General features: G+C 50.2%; 1 protein-coding gene across 3 annotated transcripts in view; it reads left to right on the forward strand.

Annotated features, from left to right (window-relative positions):
* Positions 1-14,448, forward strand: part of ERG (ETS transcription factor ERG) — a 114,432-nt gene that overhangs the window by 65,182 nt on the left and 34,802 nt on the right. For all 3 annotated transcript variants that reach the window (XM_012781771.3, XM_076000215.1, XM_020284710.2), the window contains exon 3: positions 6,878-7,029. In XM_012781771.3, the coding sequence (XP_012637225.2) occupies positions 6,878-7,029 (152 nt within the window). The remainder of the gene's footprint in view (positions 1-6,877; positions 7,030-14,448) is intronic.

Below are 14,448 nucleotides of genomic sequence, written 5' to 3' on the forward strand. Positions count from 1 at the left end.
TCCCAGTGCCCCGGCTCCTGTCCTGGTCCCCAGTTCCATCTTCCTGGGCCCGTGGTCCGAGGCGGGTTCATCCCCACGCAGCTCGCGCGGCAGGGGGACCTGGCGGCTGATGTCCTTTCACGCGTGCGCACGTTTGCCCCGCACCTGCGTGGAACGCAGCACGCCACGCCGAGCACCTCCCTGTGGTTTTGTTAAGGAGCAAAGGACTCTTAACTGTACCTTGCTACCGTCAGTCTCCCGAGGGGCCGCCCCTGTCCCCACGAGGCTGCTCCTCCTCTGTTCACATCTGGGACTTCCTTCCGTGACTGTCTGCAGGGCCACCTAGGGGATATTCTACTGAAATACTCAATAGCCATGACATTGAGTCTTCCGAGGGTCCATTGCATGGTGACTGACACCTGCGAAAGAGGCTGCTCACGTGGACGTACCAAGCCAGGCCGCACAGTGTGGTGTGAAGTGTTTGGAGTCAGGACCCAACTGTGCCTGGGTTCAAATCCTGATCCCTCCACGCCTGGTCATGTCTTCCTGGGCAAGCCATCCCTGGGCTTCATCTGTGACCTCACTGCCTCTTGGGAGCGTCTGCCTCATGGGCTGTATGTACGCAGTGCACTGATAATACCAGCTAGCACGCAGCATTTGTCACGTGCTCAGCACGGTTTTAAAGGCTTCACCCATAGAGCTGTTACTATTACAATGTGAGGACGTGAAAACAGTTTGGAGCCATCCCTAGCATGGGTTGACTGTCAAACAGCAGTTAGAAGAAGAACCAGGTAAGGTCTGTAAATATTTGTTTCCTCTAATGCATTAGGTAGTCTCAGAGACATGCCGTGTTTCCCCAAAAATAAGACAGGGTCTTATATTTATTTTTCCTCAAGAAGACACCCCAGGGATTATTTTCAGGGGATGTGTTATTTTTTTTTTTAAGTACGGTGCAACAATCTACATTTATTCAAATATAGTGAAGTCATCTTCTTCTGGAACATCATCTTCACTCTCCAAACCCCGAATTCCATCCTGAATTTCTTGCGACTCTGTTTCCTTTAGAACCACTGGCCACAATCTCTCATGTGGAGCACTAGAGCTCTCATGGGGCAGATGAGAAGGGCTGCTCGTCTTCTTTACCGCTCCTCGACGACATGCATGGGTTGTGCAGATGCGCTGCGTAGCCACGCCCAGCACTAGGGCTTATTTTCGGGGTAGGGCTTATATTGCACAAGTGCTTAGAAATTCTGCTAGGGCTTATTTTATGGGTAGGTCTTATTTTCGGGGAAACAAGGTATGTTGGCAAATTCGAATTGAAAATCTGCACATTAGGAGATTGTGAAAACTAAAGGCATGTAAAATACTGTATCTCTCAAGGTTTCTTCAGTTTTTAATTATGATTTATTTTTTATATTTCTCCACTGATCTCTCTGGCTGGTCAGTTCTTTTTAAAAGCAATGCCAAAAAGCAAAACAGAACAAAAACTACTGGCAGGTATGGATTACGGGCTGAGGACAGGTGACCTCTGGGTTTCTGTGATGCACCTTAGGGCTGCGTGCTGGGAGTGACTGGCTTTGTCACCAGCTCCTCCTGGCACTGTGTGCAGTGGTCCCAGATGTATTATGGGTTGTTGGGGAGGACATTGCTTACTGCATCACCCAGTTCTCTTCATGAGAAGCCCCAAGGGAAACTTTTGTTTAGTGAGAGCCCAGGAAAAGCTTTGCTTCTGCTGAGTAGCTGGTTTGTGTTTATCCTGATACCTTGAACCTTGTAAGTGAATGCATTTCCCTCTTTGCTTTGGCCAGTAGAAAGCTCAGAGATAAATTGGTATCCTGCCTCCAGCAAGCAAAAATATCAATAGTCAGCCTACTCAGTGGGCTGCTTTATCCCTTCAGTACTTTTCTGCCCTTGTTTTCTACCCATTTGCATTCTCTTAATTATTTACATCATCGTATTGTCTTGTATGCAATTTTACAATCCATCTCAAGCCTCATATAGTTTGCAGACCAGCAGGGGAATAAAAGATGCTCAAAACAAATAGAACTCTAGTGTTGCAGGGGAAAATAGTGGAGTCCCCTCCCTAGAAAACTATCGATGACAGTAAACACATGTTCATCCAAGTAGCTTCCACCACTCATGCCTGGGGCTGCAGCTGGGGCTTCTTCCAGCCACACCCCCCAAATTCTGTAACCCTGAGAGAATCCAGTTGGACTTGACAACATGTCTCCCTTCTCCCCTTAATTTAAATTTAGCAAAATTCCCAGTTTATTCGATATTCTTTGCCATGTTCCTTTACCATCCATTCATAATACCAGTGTGTTTTAAGAAGTCAATGCTCATGATTTTAAATTAGCAGAATTTACTTTTCCAGGTGTTCTTTAAGAGTGATTGTTATGTGAGGCTCAATAGGACAGTTTAATTGAGCACATGTCCCCAGTTACCAGAAGAAGGTCACCAGTATTGTTTTCTTCATGAAGTCTGTAGCATTGTCCTACACTATGTGCGCATTCCCTAGAGTGACCACAGTTATGTCCAGATGCCATGGAAAGCTGTGAGATTGCCACAGAGACGAAATCCTCAAGTCAGGTGGCCTCCTGGGTGTTGTCAGGGAGTTGGGAAGTGCTTGGGCTGACTTTTTGGCACCACGGCTGCCGTCTAATTCCTTCTCAGGATGTTTCGTCCTGAACGAGCGTTCCCTCTTGGTTACCCCCACCGGTGCGGAATACCCTGCTGTGAGCAGAGGAAGGCGTCTGTCTGCCCGGCTCCCACTCTCTCTCGCTGATGGCACATATTGTGTGGAACTGTCAAGACAAGCGTTTTGCATATCACAAATAGAACCCACACCTGAAAGTGTGGATTCGAAAATATAAGTAAGACATGATGATTTGTGTATGTCCTCAAAGGAGAGGTCCTTAAATATAATTAAGACATGATGATTTGTGTATGTCCTCTCCCTTTGAGAGCGATATCTTGAACCATGTTTATTTGCAATAAAGAAATGTACACCCTAAACAATAAGACAGGATATGTTTCCTATTTATTAAATGATTATCCACTTGACAAGCATCTAATGGATTTTCACATAAACCGCTGCAGTACGCCTATGCAAGTACCAAGCACGCAGTGTTTAGAGGGATGCTCTTTGCTATGTGCACCTTAAAAGCAATACACTGAACGTCCAAATCCTCATCCTGGTAGCATGGAGAACATGTGGTCCCCTATTCTGGGCAGAGCTTGGTGCAGGTGAAATACCAAGCTGCTTGTGGGAAGCTTCTTCCCAGTGACGTGTGAGCTTCAGAATGCGTGACGAAGGTGTAGCTGCCGTGCAGTGAACAAGGAGCAGGTTTCTGCAGTGTGGCTTTTTTCTCATGCCACCTGAGCCAAGAGCTGAATATGTACATATAGTGAGATGTTTAAGTGAATGCTTTTCAATTCTCTGACTCATAAGAAGGTTTCTTTTTCTTAACTAAAGCCATACCCAAAATGATGCCTCTGCAAAAATTCTTTTCTTCTCCGGGAATCACCCCTCGTTCTTATTTACGTCTTGCATATATGTCCTGGTTGTGCTGAACACCTGCTGTGCAGGGAATGAGCAGTCCCCGGGGCAGGGACAGCATGTCAGGACGAATGCCACAAAGCACACTTTAAACCAGAGTACCGTTTGGGTCAAGGAGTCCTTGCTGCCTTCCTGAAATTAAGATCTATTGGACCTTTTAAAGGATGGTGTCTTGCCTTTACTTTCTGGAGGCATTCGGTACAGGGGCTGGCAGGACGGAGGTGAGGTTCAAGTCCTAGTTCTCCCTCCTCCACCTCTGCACCCTGATGTGCTGTGCGCTCAGTCAGTCCGCAGCCCCGTAAAGAGCGGGTGACGCCGGCACCTGCAGCCCCTCACCGGGCTGTGGTGAGGACTGATAACTATTAGGCTCTCAGAGCGGGGTCCCCGCACGTGAACGCTGCTCTTCTGCTGTTAAAATTTCCAAGAGAACTAACAGGAGAAAATGACTAAAAAGTGAGACTAGAACAACTGGAGCCACTTAACCAATGTTCGCCTTGGATCCAGTATTTTGAGACCCTGTAGGGTGGCCGCTTCCTTCTTTAGGGTTGGAGGTCCTAAGAGTTATTACAAAAACTGTTGTAATGACCAAAATGACCAAATGACCAAAATGACCAAAAGCATGCCTCCAGCCTGCTTTTTCTGAAGGGAAAGAAAAATACAATGGGAAAAAAAAAAAACTCTACTGTTTTTCATTGTCCCAAAGGTGCAAGTTTTGGAAACAGGGTCTGATGGTCTCATATTGCTGTTTTCTACAGTGAAAGCTGAGATGGGAAAACTTAATGAGATGAATTGTGCTTTGTGGTTGTAAAATGAAAACAAAATAACTTTACCAAACAATGCCCCTGTTTTAAATATTTACACATATTTTTGGCAAGTGCTCATGAAATGCATTTTAGGAGCTCATTACATCCAGATTGGGTGAGGGATCTATTTTCATGCCATGGGAAAACTCTTGGGATACATTCCGAGAGTTCTCGTCCTTGGATATGGAAATTAAACTATGAAGTAAAAGAAAATAAAAAAAGTCTTGGCCCGAAGGGTCCATCAGCCCCAGTGTTCCTTGTTTCTATAATTCTATGCATCTTTTTGATCTTTAACTTTTCAGAAGTCAACTGCATTGCTGTAAAATAAAGAATTAATGGTGCCAGGTATTCAGCAGGCACACAATAAAAATTGTCTAGATGGATGCATGAATGATTGCATCTGAACAAAGTTTATCCTAGACTTTATAATTGCTCCTTGAGTTACTCAAATCACCTAGGTAGCATCTAAAGTCTCTTTCCTAAAGAACCAAATCCCTGTAACTTCTCTTTCTTGGGAACTTCTCTCTTTGAGACAAATACACCAAAACATACCCAATCCACTCAACTGGTGGAATTTTCCAAAGGAATAGGAAACTAAGTCTCAAAGCGAAGACATTCCGTGTTTTGATATTAGGATGGGTCTTTCAGAGATAAATGTCTGAAGCCAGGAAAAACAGCATCATGAGGAAATAATGCATGTGTAGGCAGCGGTGGAAATATCCAGGACCTACTCCATGGGAACTCAGACTGTTATTATTTTAAAATTCCCTTCATGTTAGTACAGCTGTGAGGATGCCATCAGGCAGGGCTGTGTATCCCCGGCTCCGTGGCAGGGCCTGAGTCCTGTGCCACCCTGACTGTGACCTCCATCCGCAGATGGTAACTGCTTCCTCTTCATTGTCAACACTAAGCCTCCTCTGTGAGCTCTAGACACATTTGCAAGGGATGCTGAGGACAAACCTGTAGTTCAAAGTTCCCAGATGCTGAACCGATTCTATTCAGCACGCTAGGCCCTCGGTCAGCGTTTCCTGTCCACACCCCTGTGGTGGCCTCCGGGTGTGGGGTGACCTCTCCATCCCATCTCAACCCTGTCCCGCCCAGAGAGTGCCCTCCTGCCTTGGATGGTTTTGACCACCTCAGACTTGAAGGCCAAGTCCATGTCAAGCCTATAAGTTCCCTGCAAGTTCCCTGCAAAGCTCCAACTAACAAGGCTCAACGGAGACAAACCAGGGCCTCATTGGAGTGGAACCCGGAACCTTAAACACTGGGATGGAAATGTAAAGTGCAGAGAGACTGAAAGTGCCCAGATTACTAAGAATGTAAAAAAAATATGCAATGGATAGAGCCAGAGAGGTGTTTCCAGAGATCCACCTTAAATGATACAAGATCAAGACCCCCTCAGTGACAATGACCTTGGGTTAACCATACCCCTGTGGTTAACCATCTAAGAAGGCACTGACATCTCTAGTCTATTAGAATTTAAGCTGGATTTTCTATTTGGCATTTCCCTATGTCCTGTGGCTTTCAAATCTGACTTTTTAAAAAATGTTTTCCCTCTTTCCTTTTTCCAGAAAGGTAGGTTGGTCTTTATCCAAATGCTCCCAGCAGCCCTGTGACTTCTCTGGGTCAGCGCAGTTCCTTTCATGTCCCTGTCCCAGGGGTCCTCTGGGGCCACCTCCCCCGGTGCCAGTCCCCTCCCAGCCTGCACCGAGGCCTGGCACACCGAGTCTTCGGAGCCCGTCTCTGCAGGGGGTTGCAGTCCACAGGGGGTTCCGCCCCGAGGTCCTGGGAAGGGCCACCATTTCCGCTGAGCGGCCAGCACCTGTCCACTCGGCCTGTCCTCTGCCCCACGCTGAGAACGGACAGCAGCTCGCTGTCCTGCACGTGCTCCCAGTCACTGTCCCGGATGGAGTTTTGCCAGGACGGCTTCAGAAGGGGCCGGCTGGCAGTTTTGCCTCCCTCGTGCGTGTTTCTGCGCTTCTGCCCAGCTCTGGCCCCATCTCAGCCTGCGCCGGCTGCTGTCACAAAACGCCACAGAACAGGAATTGATTTCACACAGTTCTGCAGACTGGAGGGTTAGAGCAGGGAGCCGTCAGCGTGGCTGTCTGGCGAGGGCTCTGTCCTTGGGTTGCAGGTGGCTCTGCTCCCTTCCTCTTCTTCTAAGGGCACTCATCCCATCCTGGGGGCTCCACCTGGTGACCTCTTCTAACCCTAATCACCTCCCAGGGGCCCCACCTCCTGACGCCACCCTTGGGAATCAGGGCCTCAGCATACGCATTTTGGGGGACACTCCTTCAGCCCACAGCGGGGCGGTATTTGCCTTTGTGTGCTGCTCTGTCCCCTCTTCCTCGGTCTCTCCTGGCTCGCCCCGTTGGTTCTCTGGGTGTCGGGCGCAGACGTGCTCCCGTCTCGCCCCTGTGGTTCTCTGGGTGTCAGGCACAGACGTGCTCCCGGCTCGCCCCGTTGGTTCTCTGGGTGTCGGGCGCAGACGTGCTCCCGGCTCGCCGTGCTAATGCAGACGTGTCTCCTCCCGCAGGAGCTCCCCCGACGAGTGCGGCGTGGCCAAAGGCGGGAAGATGGTGGGCAGCCCGGACACCGTGGGGATGAACTACGGCAGCTACATGGAGGAGAAGCACATGCCACCCCCAAACATGACCACGAACGAGCGCAGGGTCATCGTTCCAGCAGGTCAGATGCTCGCGGCTGCATGCTGCCCGGTGGTCACAGCACACCTTCCCTGGGATGGGGACTCAGTGTCACTCCTCCCACCGTGGCACCCCTGTCACCCCTCAGTTCCTCCCACCATGGCATTGTCACACCTCAGCTGCTCCCACAGCTGTGGCATTGCCACACCTTAGCCCCTCACACTGTGGCATTGTCACAACTCAGCCCCTCCTACCGTGGCATTGTCACACCTTAGCCCCTCCCACTGTGGCATTGTCACACCTTAGCCCCTCCCACTGTGGCATTGTCACACCTTAGCCCCTCCCACTGTGGCATTGTCACACCTTAGCCCCTCCCACCGTGGCATTGTCACACCTCAGCCCCTCCCACTGTGGCATTGTCACACCTTAGCCCCTCCCACCGTGGCATTGTCACACCTTAGCCCCTCCCACCGTGGCATTGTCACACCTTAGCCCCTCCCACCGTGGCATTGTCACGCCTTAGCCCCTCCCACCGTGGCATTGCCACGCCTTAGCCCCTCCCACTGTGGCATTGTCACACCCCCATTGTCCAGAGCACTGACTGTATGTGGGAGCTGGCACAAGTCTGTCCACATATGGTGACGTGTCCCCCAATCTCCAGTAACGTGAAGAATGAGGGCCGATACACATGCGCACACATGGACACATGCGTGTACTAGATTTCAAGAATGTGTGAGAGAGCAATATATGGCTCCCAACTCTCTGTTTTGCCAAATAAGAAAACACACACACATGCACGTATATGAAGAGAGGAAGGGAAAGAGAGTGACAGAGAGAGGCAGAGAGAAGACAGACTCACCCCTGCTTGTGTGCACACGCGTGTGCATGCTCAGATGCGTGTGTATGTCTATGCAAGGTGACCTTTCTGGGAGGGCACTGCCGTTTCTCTGAGATTATTTGGTTTTAAATATCCTGTCCTTTATGAAATTGAAATGCTATTTGTAACAGAGAGCAGGCTTGTTTCTTTAAACTTTCTTTTATCTGGCAGAATAACAAGTTGGGAGCTGTGTATTGTTCTCTCACATGTTCTTAAAAATCTAAAATTCCAGCTGTCACTGGCCTGGAATATAGTCTCTAAAGACCAGAGTAATTCTTGACTGCAGCAGTAATTCAAACCCGACCCAAAGGAAGGGGTCTGTTGAATTCGAGGGAATGCCAAGAACGTAGGTACTGAGCAAAGCTAAAGGTGATAGAGAGACCCCTGCTCTGCACTGGGTATTTGGTGAACAGTTGAGAGAACAGTCAACTGGTGAACAAGCAATTGGTGAAACGATTGGCAAACAGTCGCACTATCTCCTGTGATCTTTGGGGACAGGGAACCTTACCCTGGTTTCCCTGAGGAGGGAATGAAGCTCAGGGAGGCCAGCGGACTCCTCCAAGGGCGTCCACACTGGAACCCAGACAACACTGCCCTGCTGGCCTCTCCCTGCTGGATCAAACTCAGCCCCTGACGGTGGGCTCCGGGTCCCCTCCGTGCTCACTGTAGACCTCTGGTCAGCCTGGTCCTGCCTAGGGCCGTGGACTTGCCGTCTGTCGTCCCCCGAGCTTCCAGGCATTTGCACTTCTCTGTCCTTCGTCCAGGCTGCGTGCAAAGGTCACCTCCTCAGGGAGGCCTTTCCTGAGCGCCCTCACCTAGAACTCCTCCCCTCCCTTCCCTGTGACCCCCGACCTCCCGTCTGCCCTGTTTTCTTCTATGTCATTTACCCCCGTCTGTCTTTATATTGTATTCACGTAAAGGTCTCCTTGTCTCCCTCATGGACTGTGAGCCCGCAAAGGCTCTCTCTGCAGGGCCAAGTGTCACTCCTCATTCCCAAATTAGTAAACCTGCACGTGGGCGAGGTTTGCACAGACTCGGTCCTCCCCTGCTCCCAGGGTCCCCCGAATTCACGTCTTTAAGTGTGATGGGACGATTCCCCCCGCCCTGTGGGAGACCCTGCCCAGTAGATCCTGTTAGCTCCAGGACAGGAGCGATAGGAGTGTAGAGGATTTGGCAAAACATCTGACCTGGATTCTCACACGGGACTGCAGCTCAGATTTGTCACTGTGTAGCTTCCGGCAAACACGTGAAGCTGATGTGACACAGTTAGGAGTGAAAGGGGTCGTCCTTTGGGCTTGTGCCTGGTCCTGAAGCACCTTGTGAGACTTTCACAGGTTGGTGATGGGCAAGTCCTATGTGTGCCTTAGGAGAGGCACAAAAACTGTTGCTAATACTCGTAGAAAGGCAGTCGGCCATGCACAGAGGCCACACGCTTGGCTTGTGTATGGCAACTGAGCTGTATGCCTGAGGCCACCTCACTTGCTGCTGTGCTTTAGAACAGGAGGAAGTTCTCATTAGATGGAAAAAATGGAAATGCCAGCATCCCAAGTGCCCATTCTCGACGTGTGGTTGCTAAGAGCAGCTTGAGAACAGGGAGGCAGGGAGGACCAGGATGCTGTTGCCCAAGACACTGGCTGGATATGAACAGGATGGAGTATTTAGTAGAAACCCAAAGGAAGCCCCCACAAGCCCATCTCTCCCTTTGCCTTCCTCCTTAAGAATGTAATTTCTTCGATGAAGCCATAACAAAGTTTTTAGTTCCCTAAGGTGAGAGCAGCAGAGCAGAGCCCTGCCCTGAAGACTCTTGTCTTGATTCCTCGTAGAATCACAGATGTAGGCAGTAATGCCTGGCACCATCTTCTAAGCGGTGAGGTTGTGTTTCTGTGATGCTATCAACATGCTTTGATGTCAGCAGTATCCTTTCAGTAGGGCCAGAGTTGAGTTTTTCTGCATTAAGGAAAGTATTTAGAAAGCAAGAGAGACATGTATGTGGGGAAGAGGCAGAAAAGCAATTTAACCAGGTCAGAGCACCTACCAATTTCTCATATGCAGCAGGTGCTCAATGGATGTGGGGTGCATGGATGGAAGGTGGTCATGCAGACTGGCTCCTACTAGCTTTGGTGTTCAGGCAGGTTTTCCCTTGTGAGGACAGTGCTCTTCGCTAATCCCTCCTCCAGTTGCTTCACGCCAATGCAGGCAGTTATTCAGTTAATAGTGTTTGTAAGAGACTAGTTGTGGCTGATTTTGCAAGTTGCGAATCTTTCAGTTATTGGTCAAGCTTCATGTACCTGTGCTCATACACACACGCACAAATGAACACACACACACAGCTTCATTGCACAATCTGGACAATTCTCCAGTGTGGCCATAAGATTGCAGGACCTTGGGCAGCCATGTCAGCTGCTGCACCTGTCCCCTCAGCATTAGCACCAGGCCCCTCCTTCTGGTACAGTTTGAGTGCGGCATGCTCCGTTTACATAGACTTCTCCAGTCTATGGTTCTTACTGGTTCATAGACGTCCTACTAGGTAGACACCTTGCCTGGCACTAAATGCAAATCCTAAAGGTAGCTGAATGCAAACAATGAAATAGACCACTAACTATCCATAAACGTTTGCACCTTCCATCAACTACATACAGATGTTCATGTCCCAGACCTAAAAAATGGTCTTAATACACACTGATGGGGGAAGTTTGCACTGGATCTAGCCTGACAGGAACAAAAACAGAGGAGCTGGGCGGTGGTGGGGCTTTGTCTGTGTTCAGACTGGGTTCTCATACTTAGAATCAGTTTTGAGAAATGATTCTCTCAACCCTGGCTTTGAGACACACTAGCTAGAGTTAACTCAAGAGCTATTAAAAAAACCCCACCTGATATCCCTAATGAATACATGTACTCCTTCGTTTGATATGTTTACACTGCATCCTATTTCAGGATGGATTTAAGAAAACTCACATAAATATACACAAAGGAGCAAGGTAGAATTAAGTTAAAAAATAAATAGATGTGGAGCATGGACTAAATTAAGGATTTAACAGAGAGAGTGAAGCCAGGAGTGAGGTTTACACACACACACACACACACACACACACACACACACACACACAGTGTTTTTTTTTTTTTAAATTGGAAACTTTTAAATACTGCGTAATTGCAAAAGGTGGGTGTTATTCTGCCCCAGGGTGACAGCAGGCAGCGCAAAGTGGCTGCCGCAATTAGGTAATTCTGTGTCCAATTACATAACTCAGTGTCCATGGGCTAAAAAGAAAGCTAGTGTAGAAAAGATGGCCTAGCTGTCAATCCTGAGTCTGGGGAGAGATGCGTTCCTCTGTTTGTCGTCAGGAGGGTAACCGGGAAGTCATGAGAGAAGTGTTCAACCAGCAGGACCACCAGGCGTTCCGGGCAGCCCTGGCTCACCCCCGTTGTCCTGGCGAGACTGTTGACTGTGCCCTCTCAGAGGTCCTGGGGAACCGGCGAGTCACCTCCGTGCTGTGTGTCTGTCTGTTTACGGGGTGTGCGTGTCCGTATACCGAGGTCGACATCTCACGGGGCTGGGCAGTTCCTTAGGCTGTCGTAGAGCCAGTGAAACCCACCTGAGTAAGCCCAGCTGGAAGGCGTTTTGCAAAGTACCCTGGAGGAGGTGAGAACGCTTGCATTAGGATTCCCCGGAAAACTCGGGTGAAAACCACACATCTGCTGCTGCTGCACATCTGGGTGTGGGCTGGGGAGTCTGCCCCGTTAACGTGCTTCTCTGGTGGGTTTCACGTGCCACGAGGTGTGAAGAGTTCTCCTCTGGGTAGAAGACAGCAGGTACGTCTTACTTGAAGAGACCTGAATCATTCTTACTGAAGGAGTGACACGCCACTTTCAGAAGAGAGGAGTAGGAAAAGGAACGGGTAGAAATGACTAATAGATCACCTTGACAGCCCCAAAAATGTTTTTTAAAAAAATGAAGAATCGCTTATTTGGTAGGAAGGAAACTTGGCTTCTTAATGAAAGCTTTTCCCTTCGGATGTATTTTCGGGGCCTGCCATTTGTTGGCAGAAAGAATTATGTGAGGGCCACGTGTCCGGCGACCCGGGGTGAGTCTGGGGCGATTCAGTGTGAGCGCGGAGGAGGCCCCTCGGTTCCAGGTGTCTGGGGCCGGCGCTGGGCTCCATTTATCGAGCACAAAACTTGATAAATTGAAGGGTTTTTCCCCCCAAAATAGGTGCCAGTATCTGTTTCACTGTGCTCCTATCAACAGCCAGAGACAACTTGGTGCCACTTAGAAATGTGGCTTTTCTGCCTCACCAAGGCTGTGGAAATAGATCAGTGTTAGAAGCCACAGATCCCCGCTGCACAAGGGCACCGATAGGTTCTAAAAGCGCTTAGGACCCATGGCGTCTCATAAGACACCTGCCGTCAGGGCCGTGTCCCCCCCCCGGTGCGGAGCGAGCCTCTGCACTGGACGAAGGCCTGCGCCAGTCACTGCTACCTTTCAGGTAGTGGCAGTGCACGCACGGATGGCTGGCCGAGAGGAAGGCGCAGTTCTCATCCCCTTTTCTGAAAAGTTGCAAAATGCTGACCAAGGTGCAATAGGACCTCTGGTTTTTAGCAGCTTACAGCATTTTGAAAGATTTTCCTTTTGGGGGGTTTTTATTCCCTAAAATAGGTGCTGAAGTGTTGTGCTCGTCAAGGCTTTCTACTTTTATTTTTAAAATAACCCACTTTTTGAGCACAAGCATTTGTGCTAATCAGTAACCTTAGAGGTAAAGAGTGTCTACGTTCATCTCTTCACTTGTTCACTGTCTTCCTTAGTCTTCATTCATTATTTCACTGAGCGTTCACTGTGTTCCGGTCACCACGAAGAAAAGCTGTAATGAGATTTATAATCCCCTCTTCTTGGTTACTAAACACGCACGGCTGAAATGACTCGAATCACATCTTATTCATTGGCGCCCATCCCGACAGGATTCCTAAATCCCTTTGCAGCCGTCCGGCTTCCCTCTGCCACACCCTGCCGTGAGTTACACTGCCCAACTCACGTGCTGCCTTTTCACAAGCCGGCGCCTTAGTCCGCACTGTGCCCACCCCCCGCCCCCGAGCCCCAGCCCCGGAATGCCTTTCCTCCTTTCTTTGCTAACAAGTCCTTCTCCTTCCCCAAGGCATCTGGGGAATCCACCCTGTCTAGGGAGCCTCGTTCGAGCCTCTGGCAGATGCATTGCTTCTCCTATGACATCCCAGCCATTCTGGTTGCCATACTTTATTTCGTTTCCTGCCGTGTTCTCTAATGGATCCATAGACGCACCTAAATGTGGATACTGCACGAAGGATTCGAGGGGCCTCGTGAACTGAACTACAGACCAACGTGCCCCAAACTACTGATCAAATAGAAATTGGGAATCAGTATTAGGGCCGTTAAAAACCACAAATGGAAAACCCAGAGCACGTGGAGGAAGAATGCAGCCAGTTTGGCCACGAGCTTGGCCAAGACGCTGTAGCCGAGCTTCCGGCAGGGCCTTTGAGCTTCCTGGCAGCCAAAATGAAAAGAGCCAAAATAACTCCTGCTTTCAAAAAGGAAGGTGTCACAGGGAAGGCGTCGTCTGTGTCAGTGTGGAATCGTAGAAGAGGGGTCCCCAGACTTTCTGCACGGGTTTCACTGGGGCCGTGGGCCTGACCACCCTCCCGCCTCAGTGGCGGGGCTGCGTGCCGGCAGCCTGCGTCTCGTGGCATCCTCTGTGAAGGCCGAGTGAGTTGCGCCAGAGAACAGCGCAGCGCGGGCGGAGGTGGACTCCCTGAGTGAGTCCCTGGTGGCCTGGTCTCTGCAGAGGCAGGACTTTGAGTTCTCGCAGTGGTAGACGGCTGCACGGCTCTCCCGTGATCCCCCCCAAAGGTGACATTCCTGAGCTGGGCTTCGAGCACACACGGGTAGCGAGTAATAGAATAGACCCTCTGCCCGAGCGCTGAGGGCCACACATCACTTCTGTCTCATCAGCATGAGCTGCTTACAAGCCGTCTGTTCTGCGGGGTTGTGAGCTTGGTGCGGTGGCGGTTCTGTCGTTTGCGTGCTTAACCACGGGACAAAGCGGCGGGCACACGGCCTGCGTGCAGGACAGCAGGTGTGACTTTACCGAGTTAATGGTGACCCGGGTGTAGACAGCAGGAATCTCTGAAGCACAGGAGCTGCAGGATTACTGGCGACCGAAGCTCGGCATCTTCTTTAGACACGAAAATGAGGCTGGAGGGGCGCGTTGCCTTTGCCAGGGGCACAGGCAGAGCCGGGAGCGGCCGGAGCAGACCTAGCCCCGAGAAGACCCGCTCGCTCGGGGAGCCGCGTCTCTCCGTCTTTCCTGCCATGTCCCCGCACACGCCCAGGGACCTCTCCCACTGGCCGGCACGGTGGGACGCGCTGCCACAGGCTTCTGTCTACCCTCCCGCGGCGCTAAGTCTAACAGCTAAGCGACCAAACCGACTAAAATGGAAATGCTGCAGTCAAAGCCAGTTACACTTTTCTAGTAATCGGCAGGATGGCGGTTGAGGAAGCTGTCACCAGGTTACGTGTGAGACCGTGGTCATAAAGAAGAAGCCATGACGGCCGTCATC

This window comes from Microcebus murinus, chromosome 1 (genome assembly GCF_040939455.1).
Source record: "Microcebus murinus isolate Inina chromosome 1, M.murinus_Inina_mat1.0, whole genome shotgun sequence".
NCBI lineage: Eukaryota > Metazoa > Chordata > Mammalia > Primates > Cheirogaleidae > Microcebus > Microcebus murinus.